The following is a 27,530-nucleotide window of genomic DNA, read 5'->3' on the forward strand; positions in this document are numbered from 1 at the left end:
TCATCAAAGGACACCATTTGATTAAGAAAATACAAATAAAAGACCAAGGGTTAAACATGGAAAATAAGTAACATATTTTCATCCAAAGACATTGTCATGGTAAGTTATAATATCATATTTTTAATAGTCAAGAACTGGAAATAACTCAGATTTATACTGTCAGTAGAATGGATCAGTACATGGCCATGTGATCATTCAAAGCATACTCTACAGTAATAAAAAAAAAATAAAGTGCTACAATATACAACATCATGTGTGAATCCCAAACATAATTTTGAGTCTATGAAATTAGATACAAAAGATGAAACATATGGCATCATTTTATATAAAGTTCAAACATTGATAAAACTCTACGTTAGTAGAAGTTCAGTAAGCGCTTTTCCCTGTCGAGGAGAGGGGACAACAGTGACTGTGGTGCTGGGGACATTGTCTTTGTTGCTCTGGGTTGGGGTTCATACTGAGGTCTATACTTACTGCTCCTACATTGTTTTCTATGATTTTATGTAAGCAACAATGTTGCTTAAAAATATATTATTCCCCTTCACACTTCTTGCCCTGACCTGAAAAATGAATGAACAATGAGAAGATCCATACGTCACCACAAAATCTCTGACTCTGAAGCCCATTTAACCTCACTGTCTACTCTTGGAGACATTTCACTCCAGGAGCATCCTGTGTACCAGTAACCCTTTCCTCTCTCTTACCTGAGCAGATTACAGAGGCTGTGTTGCCATGGAAACAGTCAGGACCACCCAGGGCAGTCACAGGACAACTCCACAGGAAGGACTCAGCCCCGGAGCAGTGAAATCGGGCTGTTAGGATCTGATCACCTCCTTCCACCAAGTGTGGTCCTCCGGGGGTGGAGATGGCAACTCCACAGCCAAGCTGATGACAGACAACATTGGCATTGGCCAGACTCCAGTGGGAGGCACAGAGCGCTCTCCATCGTCCAGAAAACTTCATCTCCACCTGCCCCTCACACTGAGAGGAGCCGTTTGTCATGAGCCGGACTTCTGAGTATGCTGGTAGAAGAAGACAGAGTTTCAGCAAAATCACATGACTTTCTCACCTGAGCAGGGTGTTCACAGAGGTGAAAGGCCTGACCTGCATCTCACCTGAACAGACAACCTGAGCAGCTCCACTGTGGTGACAAGTGCCCCCTGGACAGGGCACTCTGAGGCAGACCGAGAGCTCAGGCTCCTCCCCCTCACACCTGAACTCTTCAGCCCAGACCCGGGCACTGGACTCTCTGAAGAGCTCATGTCCCTGGACAGACACAGCCTTGCCACAACCCAGCTCTGCACAGATGACCTGGGCAGTGGGGAGTGTGAAGTTCCCATCAGACACTGGGATCCAGGCTTCTCCAGAATACACTTCTACTTGCCCTGAGCAGGGTTCATCCCCTCCAGCCAGACGCACAAATCCTAAGAGGAAACAACAAAACCAGTGAGTGTTCCTGGTACTGACTTGGCAACTGGAAACCGCACATCACAGGCAGTGGAGTGAAAGTTTTTTGTTTTAGGAGTGGAGCATGTAGAGAGTCTTTGACAGTTAGTGTCATAATTGAATTTTCATGAGCAGGTTTCTAAAGAGAAATCCAGGAGGATTACAAGGTCAGTTTGGAATGGTTGAATCCCAAGAATATACACTTTGAGACTGGTTTAAAATGTGAATTCCTTGGTCTAGGAGGCTGGAAACTACAGAGCCCAATTCAGATCATTGGAATGGCTGAATACTGGAAACACATCTTTTAGCATTGGTTGGAGAAGTGAATTTCTCATGTAGCAGCCTAGGACCTATATACAGATCCAAGGACACTGCATAATATTCAGGCACTTAAACTTGAACATAGAGATATGCAGACCAGAAGCCACCCAGAGGGACATGGGCTATGAGATTAGAGACCTAGCATCCAGACAAGCTTAGAAGCTTTCATGGGACTTGTGGGGCTAATATTCTGACCAGTTTTCTCTCCCAGAAGCTAGTCCTCAAGTGACCTAGGTTAAGGAAAGTCCTGAGGCTGGATCGATGAGGGCATGCCAACCTGTAGATGGGTGACAGCTCCAAAGAAGAAATATGGACACTATCACTAATTCAAGTTTATGGCATCACATCTTGTCTTTCTGATACTTTCTGATGCCAAAAAATTCCATGAATTCCTTCAGTGACCTCAGTGGGAAGGAAAATGAGTTAAGAAAACTCAGAGAGTCATAGAGAGAGAATCCCAGCCATCTCTCTTGAAATCCTAGGATTTGTCAAAGAATCTGGGGGAGAGTGTGCTCTCAGTGGGAGTTTACCAGATAGCTGAGTTTCCAATCGTCTCCTAGTAAAGATTTTTCTTCTCAAACAGGACTCATAGAAAATGCTAAGGGCTGATAAAAATTGATTTTAGTACTATCATTGTACTAACTCTAACCACAGAAAAATATGCATTCTTCTCAAACACGCATGGAATAGTCTCCAGGCTAGGTTACAAATAATCCTTAACACATTCAAAAATATTAAAATAATTCCAAGTATCTTACATGACCATAATGGAATGGAACTAAAATTCAATAATGATCAGAAAACAGGAATTCATGAATCTATAAAAATTAAACCATACACTCATATTTTAACATTGTTTTCCTATTCCTATAAAGAATGCTATTTAGATAGGAATTGCATTAAATCTATAGATCACTTTGAGAAGCACAGGCATTTTAACAACACTAATTCTTTCAGGCCAGAAACACAGAATGACTTTCCATTGATCATATTGTCTTTAATTTCTTTCATGAATTTTTACAATTCTAAAAGAAGATGGCATGTTGCCAAAAAGAAGGAGGAAGAACAAGGAGCAGGAGGAGGAAATGAGAAAATAAGCCATAATTTGGAGAGTTTCAAGTTGAAAAAGCCTCAGTATGGATAAACATGCAAATATTTGTGGCAAACACTCGTTGAATAGGTTGTTAGCATACTACATCACCCTCTGCTCCTCCCATCTACCACCTAAACTGTTATCCTTTCTCATTTCTCCCACTTCAGACAAGCAAACACCATTTTAAAAGACATAGATGGATGGAAAAGAAAATCAGAAAGGGTAGCTACTGCTGAAGAAGTAGGATGTAGCTGGGGCATATGGCATGCAAGGTGTTATCAAGGAAGTTCTGAAACTAAAGGAGGAAAACCAAAATAAAAGTTCATCATTTGGTCATCAAAGGAACACATTTTGAACTGAATGAAGATAACCCAATGAAAAAACTTTATGTAATTCATCAAGTACAATTCCCTGATTTCTGGGTGTGTTCTGATTATTTACTTCTGAAGTTCTTCCTGGTACAGGACTGCTTAGTGATGCCCAACATCAAACCAAAAAATTATTAGAATTTCCAAAAGAGAGAAATGTAACCCATAACACATTTTTTAAAAACAATCATTTTAAGCAGCTTCAGAAATTACAGAAATGATTGAATTGACTGAAGAGCTCCTTAAACCCCTAATATCAATATGCTTAATGAAGCATAAAAATAAGCAGGGAGAAAACTAGGAAAGATAAACAAATGAGACTTCTGAAACTGAAAAATATAGTATTGGAATGAACATTTATTTGGATTAATTACACAAGAGACTAGACATTGCAGAATAGAAGAACTGGGAAGTAAAACACAGCAGTAGAGACTATCTAAACTGAACCAAAGAGAGTAAAAAGGCAGAAAAATATGAATGGAAACTCCATGGCATGTAGGATAATATAAAAATATATAAAATATGTGTATTTGGAGATTCAGAATAAGGGACATGCAGAAAAATATTAAGAAAAGATTAATGACATTTTCCCAAAGTTATTGAAAACTGTAAACCCACTGATCCAAAAAGCTAAACAAACCCTAAACAAGATAATGAACTTTACAATGTAATTATTGAAATTCATTGGTAAACAAACAAACAAAAATATGTTAAGAGCAGCCAGGCAAGTTTGACACATTATATACAGGGAACAAAAGGATAAGTATTATTTACTGACTTTTTTTTGGAGGCAATGAAAGTCAGATGACAATGTAAGAGCATATTTAACTCTGGGATTGGGCATTTGTTACCCTAAAATTGAATCAGCTATGAAAATACTTTTCAAAACTGAATGAAAATTAAAATGATTTCAGGTAAATGAGAGATGATAGAATTGGAGGCCACCAGACACACACTACACAAAACTGCCTCAGAAAGTTCTTCAAGCTAAAGGGAGATGACAGCAGATGAAAACATGGATCCTCTCAAAGCTATAGAGACTATGCTAAATGTTGATCCTCTATTAGAAGATTTAAGGCAAAAATATTAGCAACAAACTATAAGATTCATAATAAATTTATGAGTAGAATGTATGACAATGACAGCACCAAAGACAGGAACAGGAAAGTGGAAGAAAAGTATAGTGACTGACATTGCAAGTTGTGACATAATATTATTTCAAGGTAAAATGTAATTGAAGATTAATAATTCAACATTGGGCTTTCCCAGTGGTTCAGTGGTGAAGACTCCACCTGACAATGCAGGAGACGTGGGTTCAATCCGTGGTCTAGGAAAATCCCACATACCAGGGAGCCACTAAGCCTGTGCACCACAACTAGTGAGCCTGTACTCTAGAGCCAGGGGGCCACGACTACTGAAGCTTGTGCACCATAGAGCCTGTGCACTACAGCAAGAGAGGCCACCGCAATGAGAACCTCATGCCTGCAACTAGAGAGCAGCCTCTGATCTCCACAACTAGAGAAAAGCCCATGCAGCAGTGAAGACCCAGCCAGCAACAAATAAAAATTACTTTAGAAAATTTTTAATTAAACATTATAATCACCTAAAAATCTGATATGATTAATAAACCAATACAGTATTTAAATTAAAATGATAAAATATACTCGAAGATTAAAATAAGAACAAAGATAAAACATACAGCAGCTGCTGCTACTACTGCCGTTAAGTCACTTTAGTTGTGTCTGACTCTGTGCGACTCCAGAGATGACAGCCCAACAGGCTCCCCGGTCCCTGGAATTCTCAAGGCAAGAACACTGGAATGGGTTGCCATTTCATTCTCCAATGTATAAAAGTGAAAAGTGAAAGTGAATTTGCTCAGTCGTGTCCGACTCTTAGTGACCCTGTGGACTGAAGCCTACCAGGCTCCTCCATCCATGCGACTTTCCGGGAAAGAGTACTGGAGTGTGTTGCCATTGCCTTCTCCGACAAATAGCAGGCAAGTACACTTAAACCCAGTTATATCAATAATAACATTAACTGTAAATAATTAAAGTACTCCAAATAAAAAACAAGATAATCAGACCAGACAAAATAAGACAAAACAATATACTGTCTACAAACTTATATGTGTTTAAATATAAACACAGAAACATATTAAAGAGGTAAAAATTACATACCATGCAAACACAAATCAGAGAAAACTCTATATAATATCTAAATTAATATCATACAAAGTCAGACTATAAGACAAAGAATTCATTCAGAGAAAAAGAAACATTTTATGATAATAAAATCCAAAAGAAATTATATAGTATTGAAATTGGTGGGTTAAAAATAAAGTGATGCTTAGAAGAAAATTTAGAACCTTGATGCTTCCTTGATGACTACATTAGAATAAAAATAGAAACAGAAGGAAATGATCCAAGACTCCACCTCAAGAATCTACAAAAGCAACCACAATCATGACAGAAAAGGAGGAATGAAAACTGAGCATAGAAATCAATTCAGAAGAAAGCAAATACACGATCAAGAAAATCAATACAGTCCATTAGTGATTCTTTTAAAAAGAACATTAACACTGATAATTTTCTAGCAAACCAATTAAGAAAAAAGAGGGAACACATTAACAGCACCAGTAACAAAAGGAGGAATATCACTGTGGACCTTCCCAACATGTAAAGATATGAGATATGAACCAGTGTTACTAATTTGAAATTTTTTGTAAAATGGGCCAAGTCCTTAAAAACACATTACTTGTGAAACACAACTCACCAAAATCTGATACAAAAAAAGAGAAAAATATGAGTAAACTTATTTGTTAAATAAACAGAATCCATATTATAAAAATTTTTCACTAAGTAAACTGCCAGCTACAAATGCTAGCACTTCCACAGAGCTGAGAAATGACTCCCACAGCAAGATAAAGGAAGAGAGGGAGGGAAGGAATGAGGGCACGGAAGGAAATGTAACACAGAGGCTGTGGTGAATGTACGAATTGACCTGCGTCTTTCCAACCCTCCCCTCCTGCAATCCTTGCATCTTCATCCCCTCACCGTTTTGCACTTCAGTACTGTAGTCCCTGGTGGCTCAGAAGATAATCAAGACTCTGCCTGCAATGCGGGAGACCCAGGTTTGATCCCTGGGTGAGGAAGATCCCCTAGAGAAAGAAATGGCAACCCACTCCAGTATTCGTGCCTGGAGAATCCTATGGTTCATGGGGTCACAAAGAGTAGGACAGGACTGAAGGAACTTGGAACGCTTGCATCACAGTCCTTCACAATTTGTGTGTTCCCTCCCAGATCTTCCACCTGAACCCCATGAAATCTCTTCATTATTTCAAACAAGCTTCTCTACATTCTCCTCTGGTCTTTGTTTCCACTCTAGATTTATCCTAAACATGGTACTTCACTTCCAGCAATCCACTACTGAGGCTGAAATTTTTCTTCCTTACCTGACTCCTAAGGTTGAGCAGAAAAAACTTCAAGAGTTTTGATTAAAATAATGAAAATACATGCTATTCTAATCTTATTTCTGCTACACCATCACCACTTTGACTTATCTTCACATCATTAAAATATGTCTGAAAATACAGGAAAAAAAAAAAAAAAAACAGACCAGGAGGAGGAAACTAGTGACAAAAAGAGAAAAAGAAGGAACCTGGAACCGTTCATAAAAATGTGAGAGTCTAAGTTAGAGCAATGGTAGTTGGGGCGTACAAACCACAATCAGGGTTTGAATATTAGTTCAGATCAATGCAGTTCAGTCGCTAAGTCGTGTCCGACTTTTTGCAACCCCATGAATCGCAGCACACCAGGCCTCCCTGTCCATCACCAACTCCAAAAGTTCACTCAAACTCACGTCCATCGAGTCGGTGATGCCATCCAGCCATCTCATCCTCTGTCGTGCCCTTCTCCTCCTGCCCCGAATCCCTCCCAGCATCAGAGTCTTTTCCAGTGAGTCAACTCTTCGCATGAGGCAGCCAAAGTATTGGAGTTTCAGCTTTAGCATCAGTCCTTCCAATGAACACCCAGGACTGATCTCCTTTAGAATGGGCTGGTTGGATCTCTTTGCAGTCCAAGGGACTCTCAAGAGTCTTCTCCAACACCACAGTTCAAAAGCATCAATTCTTCGGCACTCTGCTTTCTTCACAGTCCAACTCTCACATCCATACGTGACCACTGGAAAATCATACCCTTGACTAGATAGACCTTTGTTAAATATCAGAGCACTTCCAATTCTTTACTTCTAAGTATATCTTAACTGGAATTAATAACAAGACATCAGTATTCTTAGGATAACATTGGGAGTTCTAATTTCACATAAAGTTTCAACATCACACACTCCATTTTCATTCAGATGCTGATTTATCAAAATATGGTTGAGACACCTGTAGTATTTCCACAAATTTGTCTTCAGTTGGAACCATGATTATGACATTGTGACAATGAGAAAGGTTACTTGAGATGCCAGAAAACAGATCTGTTTAAAACAAAAGTTTCTAACTAAAATTCAAATTCATCTTGAAAATAATTTTTTTAATAAGAATGATAAAGAGAATGGAAGAAAACATTTTGAAGAGATGAATAGATTTATGACATACGTGCTGTAGTGGTTTCACAAATGCATACTTATCAAGCAGTTTTGTATGTCAGACATACCTCAATAAAGTACTTTTTAAAAAGGAAAAGAATTGTTTCCTTAAGGGCATCAACTAGAATCATCAAAGATCTGCTGAAGGTGAGATTAGAAAAGATCACTTTTACAATGATCTTCCTGTACATAAACACCCAACAGCTGATTGGCTGTGGCTTAAGGACCTACTGCAGATATCTTCAGGGCTCCCCTGTCCCACCATCCCATTAAACGGGGTGCTACTATCCTAAGACCAGCCCTCTACCTTAGGGAATTCACTGTGATAACTGACAATATCTTCCTCCAGTCCAGTTGTTCTGATGTGATTAATAACCTGGACATCCAATCTGCAATTGTGATAACAACTAGAAGCATCTCTACCAAACACTGTGAGCACCCATTCACACCCTAGTTTCACTGCTGTCTTTCCTGCATCCACCTTGGTATAGGTCAAACACACTTAGGTAGCACTGAGTACTTCTTAAGAGTCACATCAGGTCCTCTTAGCTTCAGTTCAGTTCAGTTCAGTTCTTCAGTCATGTCTGACTCTTTGCAACACCATGGACTGCAGCATGCCACGGCTCCCTGTCCATCACCAACTCCCGGGGTTTACTCTATCTCATGTCCATCCAGTCGGTGATGCCATCCAACCACTTCACGCTCTGTAAACCCTTTCACCTCCCACCTTCAATCTTTCCCAGCATCAGGGTCTTTTCCAATGAATCGGTTCTTCACATGAAGTGGCCAAAGTACTGGAGTTTCAGCTTCAGCATCAGTCCTTCCAATGAACACCCAGGACTGATTTCCTTTAGGAGGGACTGGTTGGATCTCCTTGCAGTCCAAGGGACTCTCAAGAGTCTTCTCCAACACCACAGTTCAAAAGCATCAATTCTTCAGCGCTCAGCTTTCTTTATAGTCCAACTCTCACATCCATACAGGACTACTGGAGAAACCATAGCTTTGATTAGACCAGTCTTTGCTGGCAAAGAAATGTCTCTGCTTTTTAATATGCTGTCTAGGTTGGTCATAGCTTTTCTTCCAAGGAGCAAGCGTCTTTTAATTTCATGGCTGCAGTCACCATCTGCAGTGATTTTGGAGCCAAAAGAAAAAGAAAAAAAGTCTGTCACTATTTCCACTGTTTCCCCATATATTTGCCAGAAAGTGATGGGACCAGATGCTATGATCTTAGTTTCTGAATGTTGAGTTTTAAGCCAACTTGTTCAATCTCCTCTTTCACTATCATCAAAGGCTATTTAGTTATTTGCTTTCAGCCATAAGTGTGATGTAATCTGCATCTAAGGTTATTGATATTTCTCCTGACAATCTTGATTCCAACTTGTGCTTCATCAGGTCCAACATTTCTCATGATGTACTCTGCATATAAGTTAAATAAGCAGGGTGACAATATACAGCCTTGACGTACTCCTTCCCCAATTTGGAACCAGTTTTTGTTCATGTCCAGTTCTAACTGTTGCTTCTTGACCTACATACAGATTTCTCAGGATGCAGGTCAGATGGTCTGGTATTCCCATCTCTTGAAGAATTTTCCAGTTTGTTGTGATCCACACAGTTAAAAGCTATGGCATAGTCAATAAAATAGAAGTAGATGTTTTTCTGGAACTCTTTTGCATTTTCAGTGATAGAACGGATGTTGGCAATGTAACCTCTGGTTCCTGTTTTTTCTAAATCCAGCTTGAACATCTGCAAGTTCACAGTTCATGGACCACAGCTTTGTCTAACTCAATGAAACTATGATCCATGCCATGTCTTAGTGGAGAGTTCTAACAAGACATGGTCCACTGGAGAAGGAAAGGCAAACCACTTCAGTATTCTTGCCTTGAGAACCCCATGAACTCTTAGCTTCACTGCCTCTTATACATGATGCACTTCAGTTGCTGTGTTGTAAACTTCAAGACTTCATTTTCCTGCTCCCTCAACATCCTTGCAAATTGGTGTGAGCTCCCCACTTGATTCATCAGGTACACCAGTGTGGTGAGATTTTCCCTGCCACACGTCCCACTTCTGGCCTCCTCTGACTGTGACCTAGGGACATTTAAATGCACCACTGAATTTCTCTCACACCTTTTCCTTGTGTAACTGCACCATGACTTCGGGTATGGTCACTTGTCCATGGGTCTTCACATGCCCTTTTGGGGTCACCATTGCTTGGTTGAGCCTGTTCTATTGGCACATCACCCTCATACCAACCTGATGGAGTGTGGTGACTCTGACTTTTAGGACCAATGAGGATAATAAACCTTGTTGCCTACAACTCTCCTATGACACCACCCCCCCATCAATGTAGCCACACCCTACTGACCATTATGTCAAAGAATACAGAACAATTACCATGCTGAGACTGGTCACAGAGGTCAAATCCAGAAGCTAATCTGTATGAAACTTTTGACCTCACCTCTGCCTCCTGTGACACATCACAAAGACCCTTCACCCAAGTATGTTCTAAAGGCTGTATCCATAATCTCAAGTCATTCTGGTAATAAGACAGAGGCTTTTCCTGCTAGAGATCCCCACACAAACCAGACAGGACTTACCTGAGCAGACCACTCCAGCATCCCAGTCATGCAAATAGCTATCATTACGATAGTCTTTAATATTAGAATGCCTACAGTCACTGACAGTTGACTCTGTCCCATCACATGAAGTATACAAAAGCCAAATGGGGCCAAGTCCTGGCCCAAAATAAGCCCCTCCAGGAAAACCAATGGCAGCTCCACACCCCAGCTGTCTGCACACGACAGATGCATCCTTCAAGGTCCAGTCCATATCATCCACTGTGCCCCATTCTCCTTGGTGCTTCACTTCCACTCTCCCCTCACAGCGGTGGGCTCCATCCTTCAGCCTCAGCTCCAGTACTGCAAAAGAGACACAAGACAGGAAAGATTTTAGGAGACTTAGAGTGGTATAATATATAAAACATTAGCTCTCTGAGAAGCAAAACAGTGCATGGGATATAGTATTTCCTGACCTTGTTGTATAAACATTTCCAGCATGGCCAACTCTAAACCCCCAATGTGCCATCACTGACCACGGAGCAGGAAGGGAGGCACCAAGTATTTCTCAGGAGCCTGTAGAACCAGCTCCAGGGACACCACCGAGGACAGGCCTTCAGAGACTCTGGATGCTGCCCTCCCTGTAGATGTGCCCAAAGGTACTTAGGGCCCAGCTTCTCCATCTCAGTTGCTCATGGCCCAGGATCCAGGGAGGAATCCTCCCTCTCCTTCCCTGTCCATAGGAAGCATCTCATCCAGCTCAGAAACAGAGGGCTGTGGTAACAGGCTCTAAAATGTCCTGGTTTTTCCTGCCATCTGGTGTTCATGTGTTTGTGTAATTCCACACTCCAATGTACCTAGTAACACGCATCTAACAAATGGAATTTGACGAACGTGATCAGATGTCACTTTAGTGATTAAGTCATAAGATGACTCTGGTTTGTGCATATAAAAAGGATTTCATTAGTAGGAACATCATAGATGGAGACATTACCAGTGTTCATTTCAGTTCAGTTGCTCAGTCATGTCTGATCCTCTGAGATCCCATGGACTACAGTACACCAGGCCTCCCTGTCCATCATCAACTCACGGAGTTTACTCAGACTCATATCCATTCAGTCAGTGATGCCATGCAAGCATCTCATCCTCTGTCATCCCCTTCTCCTCCCACCTTCAATCTTTCCCAGCATCAGAAGACTCTATTTTTTATAAAAAAAAAAAAAAAGAACTAACCAGATATTTTTCAATTCTCTGATAGCTCAGTTGGTAAAGAATCCACCTGCAATGCAGGAGATCCCAGTTCAAATCCTGGGTCAGGAATATCTGCTGGAGAAGGAATAGGCTACCCACTCCAGTCTTCTCTTGGTCTTCTCTTGTGGTTCAGCTGGTAAAGAATCAGTCTGCATGCTGGAGACCTGGGTTTGATCCTTGGGTTGGGAACACCCCCTGGAGAAGGGAAAGACTACCCACTCCACTAAGGCCTGAAGAATTCCATGGACTGTGTACAAAGAGTCAAACATGACTGAGTGACTTTCACTTCTTCAATTCTTCAACCATATATTTTGAAGCTGAATAATAAGTGAGTGGGCTTCCCAGGTGGCGCTAGTGGTAAAGAACCTGTCTGCAAGTGCAGGATATACAAGAGACTCGGGTTCAATCCCAGGGTCTGGAAGATCCCCTGGAGGAGTGCATGGCAACCTACTTCAGTACTTTTGCCTGGAGAATCCTATGGACAGAGGAGCCTGGTGGGCTACAGTCCATAGGGTCACAAAGAGTCAGACATGACTGAGGCGACTTAACATACACAATATGATGAGTAAACTGAAGAATTCAACACAGAGATTCAACAACAGGGAATTGACCAAGGGAAAGAAAAAGAAACAAGAAACAATGTGTTAGAAGAAAGATTAGTTGAAAGCATCCAAATAGAGGAGCCAAAAGAGAATGAAAGGAATATAGAAAGCCAGTGGACACCATAAAGAGAAACAATGTATGGACTGGAGTCATAGCAGAAGAAGTGAAGGAGAAAAGAATTAAGGGCTGAGGACTTCCCTAGTGGTGTAGTGGTTAAGAATCCACCTGCCAATGTAGGGGAGATGGGTTCAATCCCTGGTCCAGGAAGATTCCACATGCCTCAGAGCAACTAAGCCAGTGCGCCACAGCTGCTGAAACGTGTGCACCTAGAGTCTGTGGTCTCCAGCAAGAGAAGCCACTGCAGTGAGAAGCCTGTGCACTGCAGTGAAGAGTAGCCCCTGCTTACCACAGCTAGAGAAAGCCCGCATGCAGCAAGGAGACCTAGCACAGCCGAAAATAAATAATTATAAAAAAGAAAGAAAGACAGGCTGCGAATTTCCAAACCTGGGGAAAGGTCTGGACATCTAAGTTCAAGAAGCTAATAAGTCACCCCAAAATTTCAATCCAAAACAACCTTCTCCAAGACTCACAGAGTAAACTGTTCAAATGCAAAGAGAAAGAGAGAATTCTAAAAGTCTGAAGAGAATAAAAAAATGCTGTCACCCAAGAGAACTCCCATAAGGAGATCAGCGGATTTGTCCAAAGAAACCTTGCAGACCACGACAGAAGGATTGGTAACATACTCCACCCTCACTCAGGGGAAAGCAGCTCCCAGGGAGTGAGGGACAGGAGAGGGACTCCCTACAGAGTCATAGCAGATCCTGCTAGGGGAAAGGACCATCCAGGTCCCCAGCACATCAGGAAATGAGTCATGGGAACTGGGGCAGGGACTTGGGAACTTATACACGTGGGGCTGCACATCAACTGATCTTTACAAACAGAGGGACAAGTCGTTCATTGGAAGGACTGATGTAGAAGCTGAAACCAATACTTTGGCCACCTGATGTGAAGAGCTAACACATCTGTAAAGACCCTGAAGCTGGGAAAGAGAGAAGGTGGGAGGAGAAGGGGACGACAGAGGATGAAATGGTTGGATGGCATCACCGACTCAATGGACATGAGTTTGGGTAGGCTCCGGGAGTTGGTGATGGACAGGAAGGCCTGGCGTGCTTCAGTCCATGGGATCACAGAGTCAAACACCAGTGAGCAATGGAACTGAACTGAACTGAACAGACAAGAGGTCCCCTCTCCTGGATGCAGGCTTCTCTGCTCCCTAATGGACACGTGGTGGGAACACGTAAGGCCAGCAGGCAGAGCCTCTCACAGAGCCCACTGCTAGGCAGACATGGCAACAAGCAGAGGGGAGCCCGAGAGATGGGGGAGAGGAGCCAGAGAGAGGCAGGCAGGTGTATGATTATCTCTGATCCAGTTACATGCAGCGGCCATGACACCCAGCCCTGTGGACACTCCGTGTGCTTCACAGACCAAGAGACTCACTCCCTGCTCAGCAACTCTGTTCCTCTCACACAGACAGGCTCCACCTTCCCTCACACACACACACACACACACACAAACACACACACAAACACACACTCCCCCCACACACACAGCCTCACACACTACTCAAACACTCCTCACTCACCCTCACTCACCCACACTTACTCCTCACACACCTTAATACATCACATGCACACTCTTCACACACTCCACAAACACATAAACTCTTCACACCCATGTACACCCTCACACATACACACCCTCACACACTCACACACACACTTCTTCATACCCTCACACACACACACCCTCGCGCACTCCTCACCTGCACACATACACACACAAACACACACACAATCACAGAGCCTACAGGAGCGAAGACACAGGAAACACAGGGACCCAGAGGCAGTGCTCACACACCAGGCACATGGAGCGTGTGGGAACAGCCCAGAGTCCCAGCTGAGCTCAGTCACTGGAACTTCCACATGCTGAGAGCCACTGGGACTCCCAGAAGCTCCCTGAAAACAAGGGAGACCGTGGAGGGGACTTAGGCTGACCCAGCTCGATCCAGACAAAACCTCACAGCTCTGTAAAATCTGCCACTATGACCAATGGACACCACCCCCCCCATAGGAGAGGAACCAGGATTCACATCAGCATGGTTCTTTTTTGGTCAGAAACACTGAGGCCAGGTTCCACAACTCCAGACACCTTTCCCTTCATCAAGGTGTCCTCTCCCCTGCTGTGAACCAGGACAGAGGGGCAGCTCTTACCTTGACCACCCACCATGGTGCCAAGGAGGAGGACACAGAGTCCCTGCAGGGAGAGGTGTCTGCCCAGAGCCATCCTGACCCCACGTCCTCAGGGTCACAGTCCCAGCTGCAGGATCAGCCTGTGAGCAGGCGTCAGGGTGCCATCCGGGGTCTATATAGACCACCCCTTACACCCTCCCTCCTGAGAGCCAATAGCGACACCTTTTACCATTTCAGGCACTATCAGAGGCTGCATCTGCCACTTTCTGAAGCTCAGACACCAATGAGCTTCTGAATCTTCAACATCTCCTTATATGAGCAACACGGTCCTTTGAGCTCCTGCTTCCGTAGTCCTGACAGCTGGGTCCCACCACTGGGACTGGGGTAGAAACGGTTCATCAAAAATCATGAGTGCCTTTCTCTCCCCTGATCAGCCTGGTCAATATCTGCAGACTGTGAGATCTCACAGGGTCTGGGTGTGGAATCTGTTGACCGGTGGAGAATAACTTTTGTAGAATCAAGCATTGATCTTCCCCAGCACTGAGCTCAGGGTGGAAGCAGAGAACTACAAGAAGTCTTGAAACACAAGAGTATTTATCAGGTCAGCAGAAAATGAGGACCAGGAGTACAGGAATTCACAGGTGACTGTGAAGCCATGAAGTGAGACCCATCAAGTTGGGCAGATGAGATTGCAGGGTTTTCCCCCTTCTCAGAATGATCTGGACACTTGGTCCTGGAGCATGTGCCTGCATGCTCAGCCGTGTCTGACTCTTTGAAACCCCTGCACTGTAGCTCGCCAGCCTCCTCTGTCCAGTGGATTTCCCAGGCAAGAATACTGGAGGGGGTTACCATTTCCTTCTAAAGGAATCTTTCTGACTCAAGGATCAAATCTGCTTCTCCTGCATTGGCAGGCGGGTTCCCTATAGGGACATTCAGACATGTTAACTCCCTTTCCCTTTATTGCATTTCATTTTATGTGAAGTATCTCTTTCAGCTAGTCACTAAATGATTCTGACAGAGAGGAAGAGATTGCTATTAAAGGAAACAAAAAGAAAGTAGGAGTCATCATTCAACTCTAGCCCACCAAAATAGGAGCAGGGATCTCTAGAAGAAAACATGGGGCTTCACTGATGGCTCAGCAGTAAAGAATCCACCTACAAAGCAAGAGACATGGATTCAGTCCCTGGGTCGGGAAGATCCCCTGGAGAAGGAAATGGCAACCCACTCCAGTATTCTTGCCAGGACAATTCCGCGGACAGAATGGCCTGGCCAGCTACAGTCCATTGTGTCGAAATGACTTGGGCACGACTAAGTGACTAAACAATGAAAACAAGAAGAAAATTATACTTTAGAAAGACTAAAGTTTTCTAAACTTCACATGTACCCCCTTTATATGCTGAGAGTATGGTTTGATAAGATTCAGAATACTTTTGTATTATAAAACCATAACTAAACAAGACACAGAATATAATTTAAGGGAAGAGCTCCAGAGAGATGGTGAAATAGAAAGTCTGCTACATGATAGCTGCAGGCAGGGGGCAAAGAAGGGGTGAGCGAAGCAGAGAAGAGAAAGGGGTTCATGCTGCCTGAAACCACCAATGAACCCATCTCCTCTGTTCTGCATTTAAGAGGAAAGGTGGCGGCAAGAATGGAATCCCAGGTGGGTTGAGGGGACAGATGCAAGCAGAAGGGATGATGTCCAGTGTGGCCATTGCTGCCTTGTTCTGTTTCCACTCATCAGAGAAGTCCCAGATGCTCCCCCAGAAGGTACCCCAGGGATGAATAGAGAGACTGAGAAGGGCCGTAAGTAATGCAAGATAGAGCTCCCCCATCGAAATTCAAGGTCACTAATGTGCTGCCCCCTTTCTTCATGCTGCCTCAGGCTCAAGGTTCCCATGATGAAGCCCTATGGTCCACACAACCCCACCCTGAGGCCCCCTCACCCTGACTCCATCTTTTCAGCACAGATGTAGAAGGAAGTATCTGTGACACACAGACCCCAGGATCCCCACCGGAGCTCAGAGACAGCTTCAAGAGCCACCCACGGCCCACCTTAAGGTCTCAGTAGGGCCAACACTGAGGGCAGCTGCAGGTTAGTCCACAGCCCTGCCACATCCCCCACCGGAAGGACCCCTCATCCCAGTCAGCAGACACAACTTCTCTGTCCCGCCATGCCTGTTCTTCATACTTGAGACGGGAGAAAAGACAGTTGAACACATGCTTTTCTTCCTCTAAATATGCTAATATTTACCCATTATTTATTTAAGTATCACTTCCTTGTCATCTGGTCCTCTCACACTCAAGCCCCGTGACTGTACCTGACCCCATCTCCTTCTATATCTGGACATTTAACATGTTAATGATAAAAACTTACTATAAATATCAAAACCAAAATTTATACTCAGTTGATGAAGTAAGACCAGGATCTGCTCAGTCACTTAGAATTGATGCTCTACTCTCTCTGGGCCCAGAGTCATCATTCCTTACCCAGTTGTGGAGTCCACACCATCACCAGAAACCACCAGCTAGACACCGAGAACACAGGACGTGCTTCCTGAGGTCCAGTCATCCCTCCCACAGGATGACACAGGGATGCATTTAGTGAACCAGGTACACATGGTCTCAACTTGGGATGGAGATCTCACAGGTAAGATGCTGTTAGCAGCTCCAGACCCTTTATAGAAAGGGATGGGCTATAAAGAGTGGCAAACTCAGGGCTGGCAGCCTGTCCCCACAGCACCCTCTACCCCAGAGCTGGGGGTGCAGGGTCAACATGGACCAAGTCACCCTCGGATGAAGCTACATCTTTCTGACACATAAAGAAATCTCAGTATCCAATCTCATCAAAGATTTGAAGGAGGAAAGTTTTAGGGAGGACACTAACCCAGCTGTGTCCACAATGAACATGAGAGAGTGCAGTACAGGGTCAGGAAAACAGGCTCAGGAGCCAGACTGCCTGGTCTTGACTCACAGTTTAGCCACACGCCAAGTGCAGGCCTTAAACAGGGGGTTCTTACACTCTCTGATTAGTAAAAGGAGGGTGATGATCCCACCAAGACGACTGATTTTGGTGAGGATTAGGTGAGTTGGCATTAGCATGTGATATTACAACACTAGTTAACAGTAGTACATGTGCCGATGCTGATGTGCTCAGTCGTGGCCAATGCCTTGCGAACCCATGCCAGGTTCCTCTGTCCATGGAACTCTCCAGGCAATAGCAGTAGTGCATAGTAGTAGTAGTATGTACTACTGTTAACTTGCTTTCCTGATGGCTCAGATGATAAAGAATCTGCCTGCAATGCAGGAGATCTGAGTTCAATCCCTGGGTCAGGAAGATTCTCTGGAGAAGGAAATGACAACCCACTTTGGTATTCTTTACTGGGAAATCCCATGGACAGAGGAGCCTGGAGGGGCTACAGTCCATAGAGTCGCAATGAGTTGGTCACAGCTGAGTGGCTAACACACATACTTACACATGTAGTAGTAGTAGAGAAGCAGTGTTAGGGCATCTCCCACCATCTCATCCCAGGAATCCCAGGACTCTAGAACAGGAATTCAATTCTGTGACCTGGAGCCCTGGCTGAGGCTGTCAGAACTCTCCCAGGAACCACATGCTGCGACGGTCATTGGTGCCAATCAGAGTTGTGAGTCTTCCACACATCACTCCTTCTCTCTGTGCCCCATGTAACTGCTCAAGAACCTCGACCTTACCATTGGTGAGCTTTTGTGAATTAAGTTGTTTACTTAATCATTTTACCTTATAAACTCGAATATACTTTTTGTAAAACATTTTGTGTCTAATTCACCTCCATATCCCCAGTGTTTGGCTAACTAAAAATCGTAATGATGTCTCTTGTATACCTGAATGAATGAATGTCAGCTTGGTATTTTACACAAATCATTTCAATCAAAAAGAAATCTTTTGAGAAATAATTTAATTTGTTGTGAGGATGTAACAGCACAATGCAAGCTGCATCATTTGTTTTAATGATATTTCAATACTGTTAAATGGTATGAGCTATATATGGTTCACTTCAACACCTTTATGCAATGCATGCAGTAAATTTCAATAACTAGAAACAACCTAGCCCCAGTACAAGAGCAGTGCTGAGACAGCCAGTTCTAAACACGTATAAATGCTGCAAATTTCTTCGTATATCTGAAGATAAAGAAGACAAACCACAGAACACTGACAGGTGAAGACCATGAAGCCTCCTGTTCTGGTCTTAATCAGATATGGCCAAGTGGTCAGGATGTTTAAGTATTTATCATTTGGCATATTTTCAATTCAAACCACACACAACTGTAACAGGAAGAAATTTTGTTATAAAAAAATTTAAACATCTTCTATGTTGAATTAGAAGTACAGAAGTAAAGAGCAGAAAGAATCTTGTTCTTTTACTTAGGCTAAGTGTTTGTCCTTATGGATTGTGAAGCAATACAACATGTAGCATTATTATCCCCAAATCACCATGAGAAAATGGTGGTCAGAGGTTCAGTAATCTCTTTGCTAGGAAAGTTAATAATTAAACCTGCTTGCTTGAGGAAAATTTCCTCAGGACCAATCAGACAGACTAAAATACAAAATATTTTTAAATTAAAAAAGAAGTATACAACTCTAAAGGAAAAATTTAACTGAGTTGTTAAACCAAAGCATTGGAGACCACTTCACCATCTGTGTTCCTTGCATGGATGGGACCAAGGTTAGTAAAGACTCCTTTACCAAAGACCACTTCATCACAAGAGCATGAAGGAAAGAGCAAGGTCATGAGCAGGCTGAGGTCCAGCCCATCATCTCTGTTCAGCCCGTTACAGTCTATAACCAGAAACATCGAACAGAGCGTGGCACTGAATTGGCCTCATTCATTCCTCCATAGTGCAACACCAGATACCCAGAGACAAGAGCAGATCAAAGCTAAGAAATCAAAGACAAGCAGATTCTAAGTGGAGAGCATGCAGACAAAGGGTATTCCTTGCTGCTGTCGGAAAGAAGCCCTCCCACCCCAGGCACCACCTGTGGGAGGAGAGACAAGAAGATGCCTCCTGAAAGAGAGGAAAACCAGTCTCAGCAGGGAGCTTGAACTAGAAATGACAAGACAGTTATTACCATGAACCCGAGCTAAGTTGAGGGATAAATTTTAAATGGGAGAGTCTGTGTGAACTTCATGGAAATTTCAGTCCACACAAACATCCCTTGCTAGTGCACAAGATGAAATCGGTGATAAATATAGAGAATACTACATTTATGTATATTTCAGTTCTAGAGGACACACTTTTAAGCCCATTACAGAAAGAAAATTCATAAATCTTCTCTTGTTTTTAAAAGCACAGAGTTGTCACCTCTGTGAACTCTTTTTATTTCCTCAGCTCAAAATTACTGCTGTGTTTATTTAATCTGTAAAACCTTGCTCACTGTCTCTAAAGTGGGGGCTTCTTGAGAGGAAGTATTGTGTCTTACTCTTCAATATCTCTTTAAAGTCAAGTAAAGACACATAGAGAGAGCTTAACAAATAGTGGATAAAGAAAGAAATGAATGGATAAACAAATGCTGAAAATCACCCTGCAGTTAGTGATACTGAGTGGGGAGGGTGGTGGGGACATGGGAGACACGAATCTGACTACTCCCACTCAGCACAGACAGAAGTGGAGTAAGGAGCCAGAGACACATCAGACAAAGGAACCAGATACAGAAGGCCTTCTTCAAATCCCATTCTGTGGACGGTCTAATGACATTTAATTTCTGCACAAAATTGTACCTCAGAAACTTCACCAAGGCAAGAAAACAACTGACAGCATTGCTACCAAGGATGTGGCATCAATAGTAATATTCATCAAATAGCTGTTTTTCTATCTCCCAGTGACTCATTCTGGCCAATGAAACGTGGGTGTTGTCACCTGTGTCACTTCTGAGTAGAGGCATGAAAACCCCATGCGACTCTCTGGTTTCTCTCTTTCCTGCCCCAGAAGCTGCGTGTTCCACATGGTACACGTGTAAGCTAGTGGAGCCTCACTGACCACAGCACGTTGGCAGGTTGGTAATGAATGTGTGTATGCATGTGTGTGTTCCTTCTGAGATTTGGAAGTCAGTTGTTCCAGCATCAGAACAGAGCCTATTCTGAAGACTTGAAAGGAAGACAAAATCTGTCACATAAAGCAGGTACTTTTCTGGATCTCCTCTTCCTTCTGTGTCTTCATCCCAAGCTGCTCCCTCAGGTCTCAACTTGATTCCTCTTTGGGGCTTGGTTGATTCCTAGTCACCATCACTGATTGACCAACAACTAGACCTAAACTTCTGCTTAAGAGCATCCACACCTGGTGCAGCTCCTCCTCCCTTTACATCAGTCTGTGCTGACAGTGGTGCTTCCATTTCCCCATTTTTGTCTCTGAGCATCTTGACCTTCATCCTTAAACAGCTCTCCTTTGCTCTGAGTTAGTCAGTTCATCATCTTTCATCTTATTTTTACATTCCACCAATCCTGTACTAATGAAAAAGCAGCATGTACTTTCCAAACCTCTTCTGTTTCTTCTTGATTTCCGGAACAAATCTGATTCCTGGATTTAGTTCTTCATGTAGTTAATTAAATTCTTCACCTTTGGGTAAGAAATAATTTTGCTGAATTATTTTTTCCCTCAACTGAAGAAAATGGCACATTCAAAACCTATCTCCTTATGACCATGTAACCGAAAGGTATGTGTGAGGGGTCCGGCTGCTAACCGCTAAAAAGCCAGCATACAGGCCAGGTTGGTGGAAAGGAAAGTTTGTTTTATTCCAGATGCCAGCAACTGGCGGGGATGGTGGTGGACATGTGTACAAGGGCTGACTCCGCCCACCCCATGACAAGAGGGTGAGAGCTTCTATAGACAGAGCCGGGGTGGGGGGAGGTTATATGCAGAAACAGCACACTCATCTCTAACAATCATCTTCAAATTGGTCATCAGTGGTCTGATTAGCATCATCTTGGTGGTTTTCAGTTCAGTTCAGTCGCTCAGTCGAGTCCGACTCTTTGCAACCCCATGGGCTGCAGCACACCAGGCTTCCCTGTCCATCACTAACTCCTGGAACTTGCTCAAACTCATGTCCATTGAGTCAGTGATGCCATCCAAAACATCCACTGGTTGTTTTAGGTACAGTTGATCTTTAGTGCCTGGGTGTACTTGTTCCCATGTCTTTGTGGTCAGTTCTCAGAATTGTGGATGCTCAAGTCCTGGATACAGTGTGGTCATCATGTAGTTCACTGCTCCGCCTGGTGTTTTGTGTCTATAAGACAGCTCACAGGACATGGCTCAGAATATCATCTATAACCGTTGAGAAAGAACTAAAGGTCCTTGACTGTGCTTAATGACTACATTATTAATACTTAGTCTCCTCTGACTGTTTTCCTTTGTTTCCACGTTTCTCACTTCTCCAATTAAACGTATTCTTTGACTAAAGTTTTCCACAGGCAAAAGGCAGGCAGAAGACACGGTGAGGGGGCAAGGATCATAGAGTCCTCTCTGCTTCAACCACAGCCCTAGGGCTCCCCTCAGGATTTGGAAGGGGCTGGTGCAAGGAGAGGCTCTGAAGAACACGTTTCATCAACTTCACGATTAACCCACCTCTGCTCAGAGCTGATGTAATTACCAACTGCAGAGCTATTGAGTTCTTGTGGGTGGTGATTCTTAAACCACTGCAACCTAAGGTTAGTGCCTCTGGGGTGGCACTCAGAGTTCAAAGCCTGAGTGATTGCTCAGACTCAAAGTCTATGAACTGAGGCTCTATTCCATGTGGAGCTTTGGTGCAGATGAGTTCTGCCCGCAAACCAGCCTCAGAACACTGGAAATACAGCAAAATATGTTCCTCCTTTAACATGAAAGACTCTGTGAACAGATCTCTTTTTCTTGTCATCGAATGCTTCCCAATCTGGGCATGCTAACCAAGGCTCCTGCAGTCTTCAGGCATTGTCTGAGGCCTTGCCAGGGCCCAGGATTGGAGTGAGGCCTATGCCTGTGTATAAGCTCTATATTTTCCCTCTCTATAACTTCACAGATGCTCAGCTAATATTTATTGAATGGCTGAATGGCACTGTACTAAATATTGAAGATAAGTTGTCTTAAATATAAAGAAATGTTTCTGAGAACATCATTTAGCTAATAGTTTTGTTTTAAAGGCAAATCTTTATGGCAATTAGCAAGGCAGAATTTGATTTTCAAAAACAAGCAGCTATCACCAACAAATATGTCACAACGAACACTGCAAATCTCTATCTCTAAGGATACACAAGGCAAACCACAAAGTACCTACATGTGGCTTCTTAATAAGTCTTAATCAAACACAACTGAGGAGACAGGATATTCATATGGTTTATCATTGACAGTTTTTTCATTAAAACCACATAGCAATATCACAGGAAGAAAATTTGCGATTAAAAAAGTACAGCTGCACCATCAATATGACATAAGGAAGGAGATAAGGTGCCAAAAGACTTCTTTGGCTTAAAATAACAGACAGCTTAATTAGTGTTTCACTTTTCGAAGGAGAGTCCTCTTCAGCTGATCTTGAAAGATGATGTGGAGACCAGGACAACTCAACTGTTGTGCACAACAGTTAGAACTGTGAACTGATAATTTTGGATACTGTTGCTCTTTGAGTCCCTTCTTGTTACTTTTTGTGAATCTACTGTAGATTTTTACATTTCTGTTGCCACATGGCTCACATAAAACATCTTAGAGGGACAACAGTAAATACTACACTGATAACAAATTAATTCCAGTGACATGCAAAAGCTCAACCTTTTTATCCCCTTCTACGCATTTTGTTTTGGATGTCACAATTTACCTCTCTCTACCACAGGACTGGAAAAGGTCAGTTTTCATTCCAATCCCAAAGAAAGGCAATGCCAAAGAATGCTCAAACTACCGCACAATTGCACTCATCTCACACGCTAGTAAAGTAATGCTCAAAATTCTCCAAGCCAGGCTTCAGCAATACGTGAACCGTGAACTTCCTGATGTTCAAGCTGGTTTTAGAAAAGGCAGAGGAACCAGAGATCAAATTGCCAACATCCGCTGGATCATTGAAAAAGCAAGAGAGTTCCAGAAAAACATCAATTTCTGCTTTATTGACTATGCCAAAGCCTTTGACTCTGTGGATCACAATAAACTGTGGAAAATTCTGAAAGAGATGGGAATACCAGACCACTTGATCTGCCGATCTGCCTCTTGAGAAATTTGTATGCAGGTCAGGAAGCAACAGTTAGAAATGGACATGGAACAACAGACTGGTTCCAAATAGGAAAAGGAGTACCTCAAGGCTGTATATTGTCACCCTGTTTATTTAACTTATATACAGAGTACATCATGAGAAACCCTGGACTGGAAGAAACACAAACTGGAATCAAGATTTCCAGGAGAAATATCAATAACCTCAGATATGCAGATGACACCACCCTTATGGCAAAAAGTGAAGAGGAACTCAAAAGCCTCTTGATGAAAGTGAAAGTGGAGAGTGAAAAAGTTGGCTTAAAGCTTAATATTCAGAAAATGAAGACCACGGCATCCGGTCCCACCACTTCATGGGAAACAGATGGGTAAACAGTGGAAACAGTGTCAGAGTTTATTTTTGGGGGCTTCAAAATCACTGCAGATGGTGACTGCAGCCATGAAATTAAAAGACGCTTACTCCTTGGAAGGAAAGTTATGACCAATCTAGATAGCATATTCAAAAGCAGAGACATTACTTTACCAACAAAGGTTCGTCTAGTCAAGGCTATGGTTTTTCCTGTGGTCATGTATGGATGTGAGAGTTGGACTGTGAAGAAGGCTGAGCGCCGAAGAATTGATGCTTTTGAACTGTGGTGTTGGAGAAGACTCTTGAGAGTCCCTTGGACTGCAAGGAGATCCAACCAGTCCATTCCGAAGCAGCTCAGCCCTGGGATTTCTTTGGAAGGAATGATGCTAAAGCTGAAACTCCAGTACTTTGGCCACCTCATGCGAAGAGTTGACTCATTGGAAAAGACTCTGATGCTGGGAGGGACTGGGGGCAGGAGGAGAAGGGGACGACAGAGGATGAGATGGCTGGATGGCATCACTGACTCGATGGACGTGAATCTCAGTGAACTCCGGGAGTTGGTGATGGACAGAGAGGCCTGGCGTGCTGCGATTCATGGGGTCGCAAAGAGTCGGACATGACTGAGCGACTGATCTGATCTGATATTGTATATCCACTAACAAAATATTTTTCTCTATAGCTATTTTAATACTTTCTTTAGACTAAAGCTAATTGATTAGCACACTACCATATTACAGTGTCAGAGGATGCTGAATTGGATTCAGTATTTACATTTACAAGTCTGTTGCATGCATAAGTGAAATGCATATTTTCACTTCTTTCATATAAAAATTAGCATCCTTCATTTAGTTTGAGGAACTCCTCTCAGCAATCTTGTAAGACAAGCCTAATGTTGGTGAATTCCCTCAACTGTTGTTTGTTTGGGAAAGTCTTTATATCATCTTCATTTATGAAAAACAACCTTCCTGAGAAAAGTATTTGTGGTGGTAGGCTTTTTTTTTTTCTAAAGTTTGAATATATCATCCTTTCTTTCCTGGACAGTCAGTTTTCTACTAAAAAGTCCACTGATATTTTTAAGGAAATTTCTTTTTTGTGAGCATTTACTTTTCTCTTGCTGCCTATAAAATTCTCTCTTCTTCTTGATTACAAGAAATGTGTCTTGGGGATGATCATTTTGAATGAACTCTGAGGAGTGACCTATTAGCTACATGAACTTGGATGTCTAAATCTCATCAGATTTGGGACTTATCTGGTATTATTTCTTTAAGTACAATCTGTGTCCCTTTCTCCCTCTCTTGTCCTTCCTGGACTCCAATAATGTGCAGGTTGTTTCTGTGAATGTTACCCCATAGTTCACACAGGTTCTTTCACTCTTTTTCATTCCTCTTTTTCTTTGTTCCCTGGCTGGGTAATCTCAATGGCCCTGTCTTCTAAGTTACAGAGTCTTCTGCTGTTGTTGATGCTTTAGGTAGCATCAACAATTTTTCATTTTGTTGCATTCCATTCATTGTAGTCTTTTTTTTTTCTTTCTTTCTTTTCTTTTCTTTCTTTTTTTTAATTTAATTTTTTTTTTTAGTTTAATTTTATTCTTAAACTTTACAAATTGTATTAGTTTTGGCAAATATCAAAATGAATCCGCCACAGGTATACCCGTGCTCCCCATCCTGAACCCTCCTCACTCCTCCCTCCTCCCTCCCCATACCCTCCCCCTGGGCCGTCCCAGTGCATCAGCCCCAAGCATCCAGCATCGTGCATCGAACCTGGACTGGCGACTCATCTCATACAAGATATTACCCATGTTTCAATGCCATTCTCCCAAATCTCCCCACCCTCTCCCTCTCACACAGAGTCCATAAGACTGACCTATACATCAGTGTCTCTTTTGCTGTCTCATACACAGAGTTATTGTTACCATCTTTCTAAATTCCATATATATGCGTTAGTATACTGTATTGGTGTTTTTCTTTCTGGCTTACTTCACTCTGTATAATAGGCTCCAGTTTCATCCACCTCATTAGAACTGATTCAAATGTATTCTTTTTAATGGCTGAGTAATACTCCATTGTGTATATGTACCACTGCTTTCTTATCCATTCATCTGCTGATGGGCATCTAGGTTGCTTCCATGTCCTGGCTATTAAAAACAGTGCTGCGATGAACATTGGGGTACATGTGTCTCTTTCCCTTCTGGTTTCCTCAGTGTGTATGCCCAGCAGTGGGATTGCGGGATCATAAGGCAGTTCTAGTTCCAGTTTTTTAAGGAATCTCCACACTGTTCTCCATAGTGGCTGTACTAGTTTGCATTCCCACCAACAGTGTAAGAGGGTTCCCTTTTCTCCACACCCTCTCCAGCATTTATTGCTTGTAGACTTTTGGATCGCAGCCATTCTGACTGGCGTGAAATGGTACCTCAGAGTGGTTTTGATTTGCATTTCTCTGATAATGAGTGATGTTGAGCATCTTTTCATTTGTTTGTTAGCCATCTGTATGTCTTCTTTGGAGAAATGTCTATTTAGTTCTTTGGCCCATTTTTTGATTGGGTCATTTATTTTTCTGGAGTTGAGCTGTAGGAGTTGCTTGTACATTTTTGAGATTAGTTGTTTGTCAGTTGCTTCATTTGCTATTATTTTCTCCCATTCTGAAGGCTGTCTTTTCACCTTGCTAATAGTTTCCTTTGTTGTGCAGAAGCTTTTAAGTTTAATTAGGTCCATTTGTTTATTTTTGCTTTTATTTCCAATATTCTGGGAGGTGGGTCAGAGAGGATCCTGCTGTGATGTATGTCAGAGACTGTTTTGCCTATGTTCTCCTCTAGGAGTTTTATAGTTTCTGGTCTTACGTTGAGATCTTTAATCCATTTTGAGTTTATTTTTGTGTATGGTGTTAGAAAGTGTTCTAGTTTCATTCTTTTATAAGTGGTTGACCAGTTTTCCCAGCACCACTTGTTAAAGAGATTTTCTTTAATCCATTGTATAATCTTGCCTCCTTTGTCAAAGATAAGGTGACAATAGGTGCGTGGATTTATCTCTGGGCTTTCTATTTTGTTCCATTGATCAATATTTCTGTCTTTGTGCCAGTACCATACTGTCTTGATAACTGTGGCTTTGTAATAGAGCCTGAAGTCAGGTAGGTTGATTCCTCCAGTTCCATTCTTCTTTCTCAAGATAGCTTTGGCTATTCGAGCTTTTTTGTATTTCCATACAAATTGTGAAATTATTTGTTCAAGCTCTGTGAAGAATACTGTTGGAAGCTTGATAGGGATTGCATTGAATCTATAAATTGTTTTGGGTAGTATATTCATTTTCACTATATTGATTCCTCCAATCCATGAACATGGTATCTTTCTCCTTCTATTAGTGTCCTCTTTGATTTCTTTCACCAGTGTTTTATAGTTTTCTATATATAGGTTTTTAGTTTCTTTAGGTAGGTATATTCCTAAGTATTTTATTCTTTCCATTGCAATGGTGAATGGAATTGTTTCCTTAATTTCTCTTTCTGTTTTCTCATCATTAG

General features: G+C 42.4%; 2 protein-coding genes and 1 long non-coding RNA gene across 3 annotated transcripts in view; 1 reads left to right on the forward strand and 2 right to left on the reverse strand.

The window, feature by feature from the left end:
* LOC133248193 (antigen WC1.1-like) overlaps positions 1 to 27,530 on the reverse strand; it is a 144,357-nt gene that overhangs the window by 36,816 nt on the left and 80,011 nt on the right.
* Positions 1,006 to 14,622, reverse strand: LOC133248198 (antigen WC1.1-like). Its single transcript, XM_061418018.1, has 3 exons — positions 14,495 to 14,622; positions 10,413 to 10,733; positions 1,006 to 1,424 (listed from the first exon to the last, which is right to left on the reverse strand). The coding sequence occupies exons 1-3, from the start codon at positions 14,565 to 14,567 to the stop codon at positions 1,066 to 1,068; spliced, it is 753 nt and encodes a 250-aa protein (XP_061274002.1). The 5' UTR covers positions 14,568 to 14,622; the 3' UTR covers positions 1,006 to 1,065.
* Positions 1,271 to 3,201, forward strand: LOC133248208 (uncharacterized). The gene is made up of 2 exons (XR_009736638.1): positions 1,271 to 1,446; positions 2,800 to 3,201. It is a non-coding gene; the product is annotated as an uncharacterized LOC133248208 (long non-coding RNA).

The sequence above is a fragment of the Bos javanicus genome, chromosome 5 (assembly GCF_032452875.1).
Source record: "Bos javanicus breed banteng chromosome 5, ARS-OSU_banteng_1.0, whole genome shotgun sequence".
Taxonomy (NCBI): domain Eukaryota; kingdom Metazoa; phylum Chordata; class Mammalia; order Artiodactyla; family Bovidae; genus Bos; species Bos javanicus.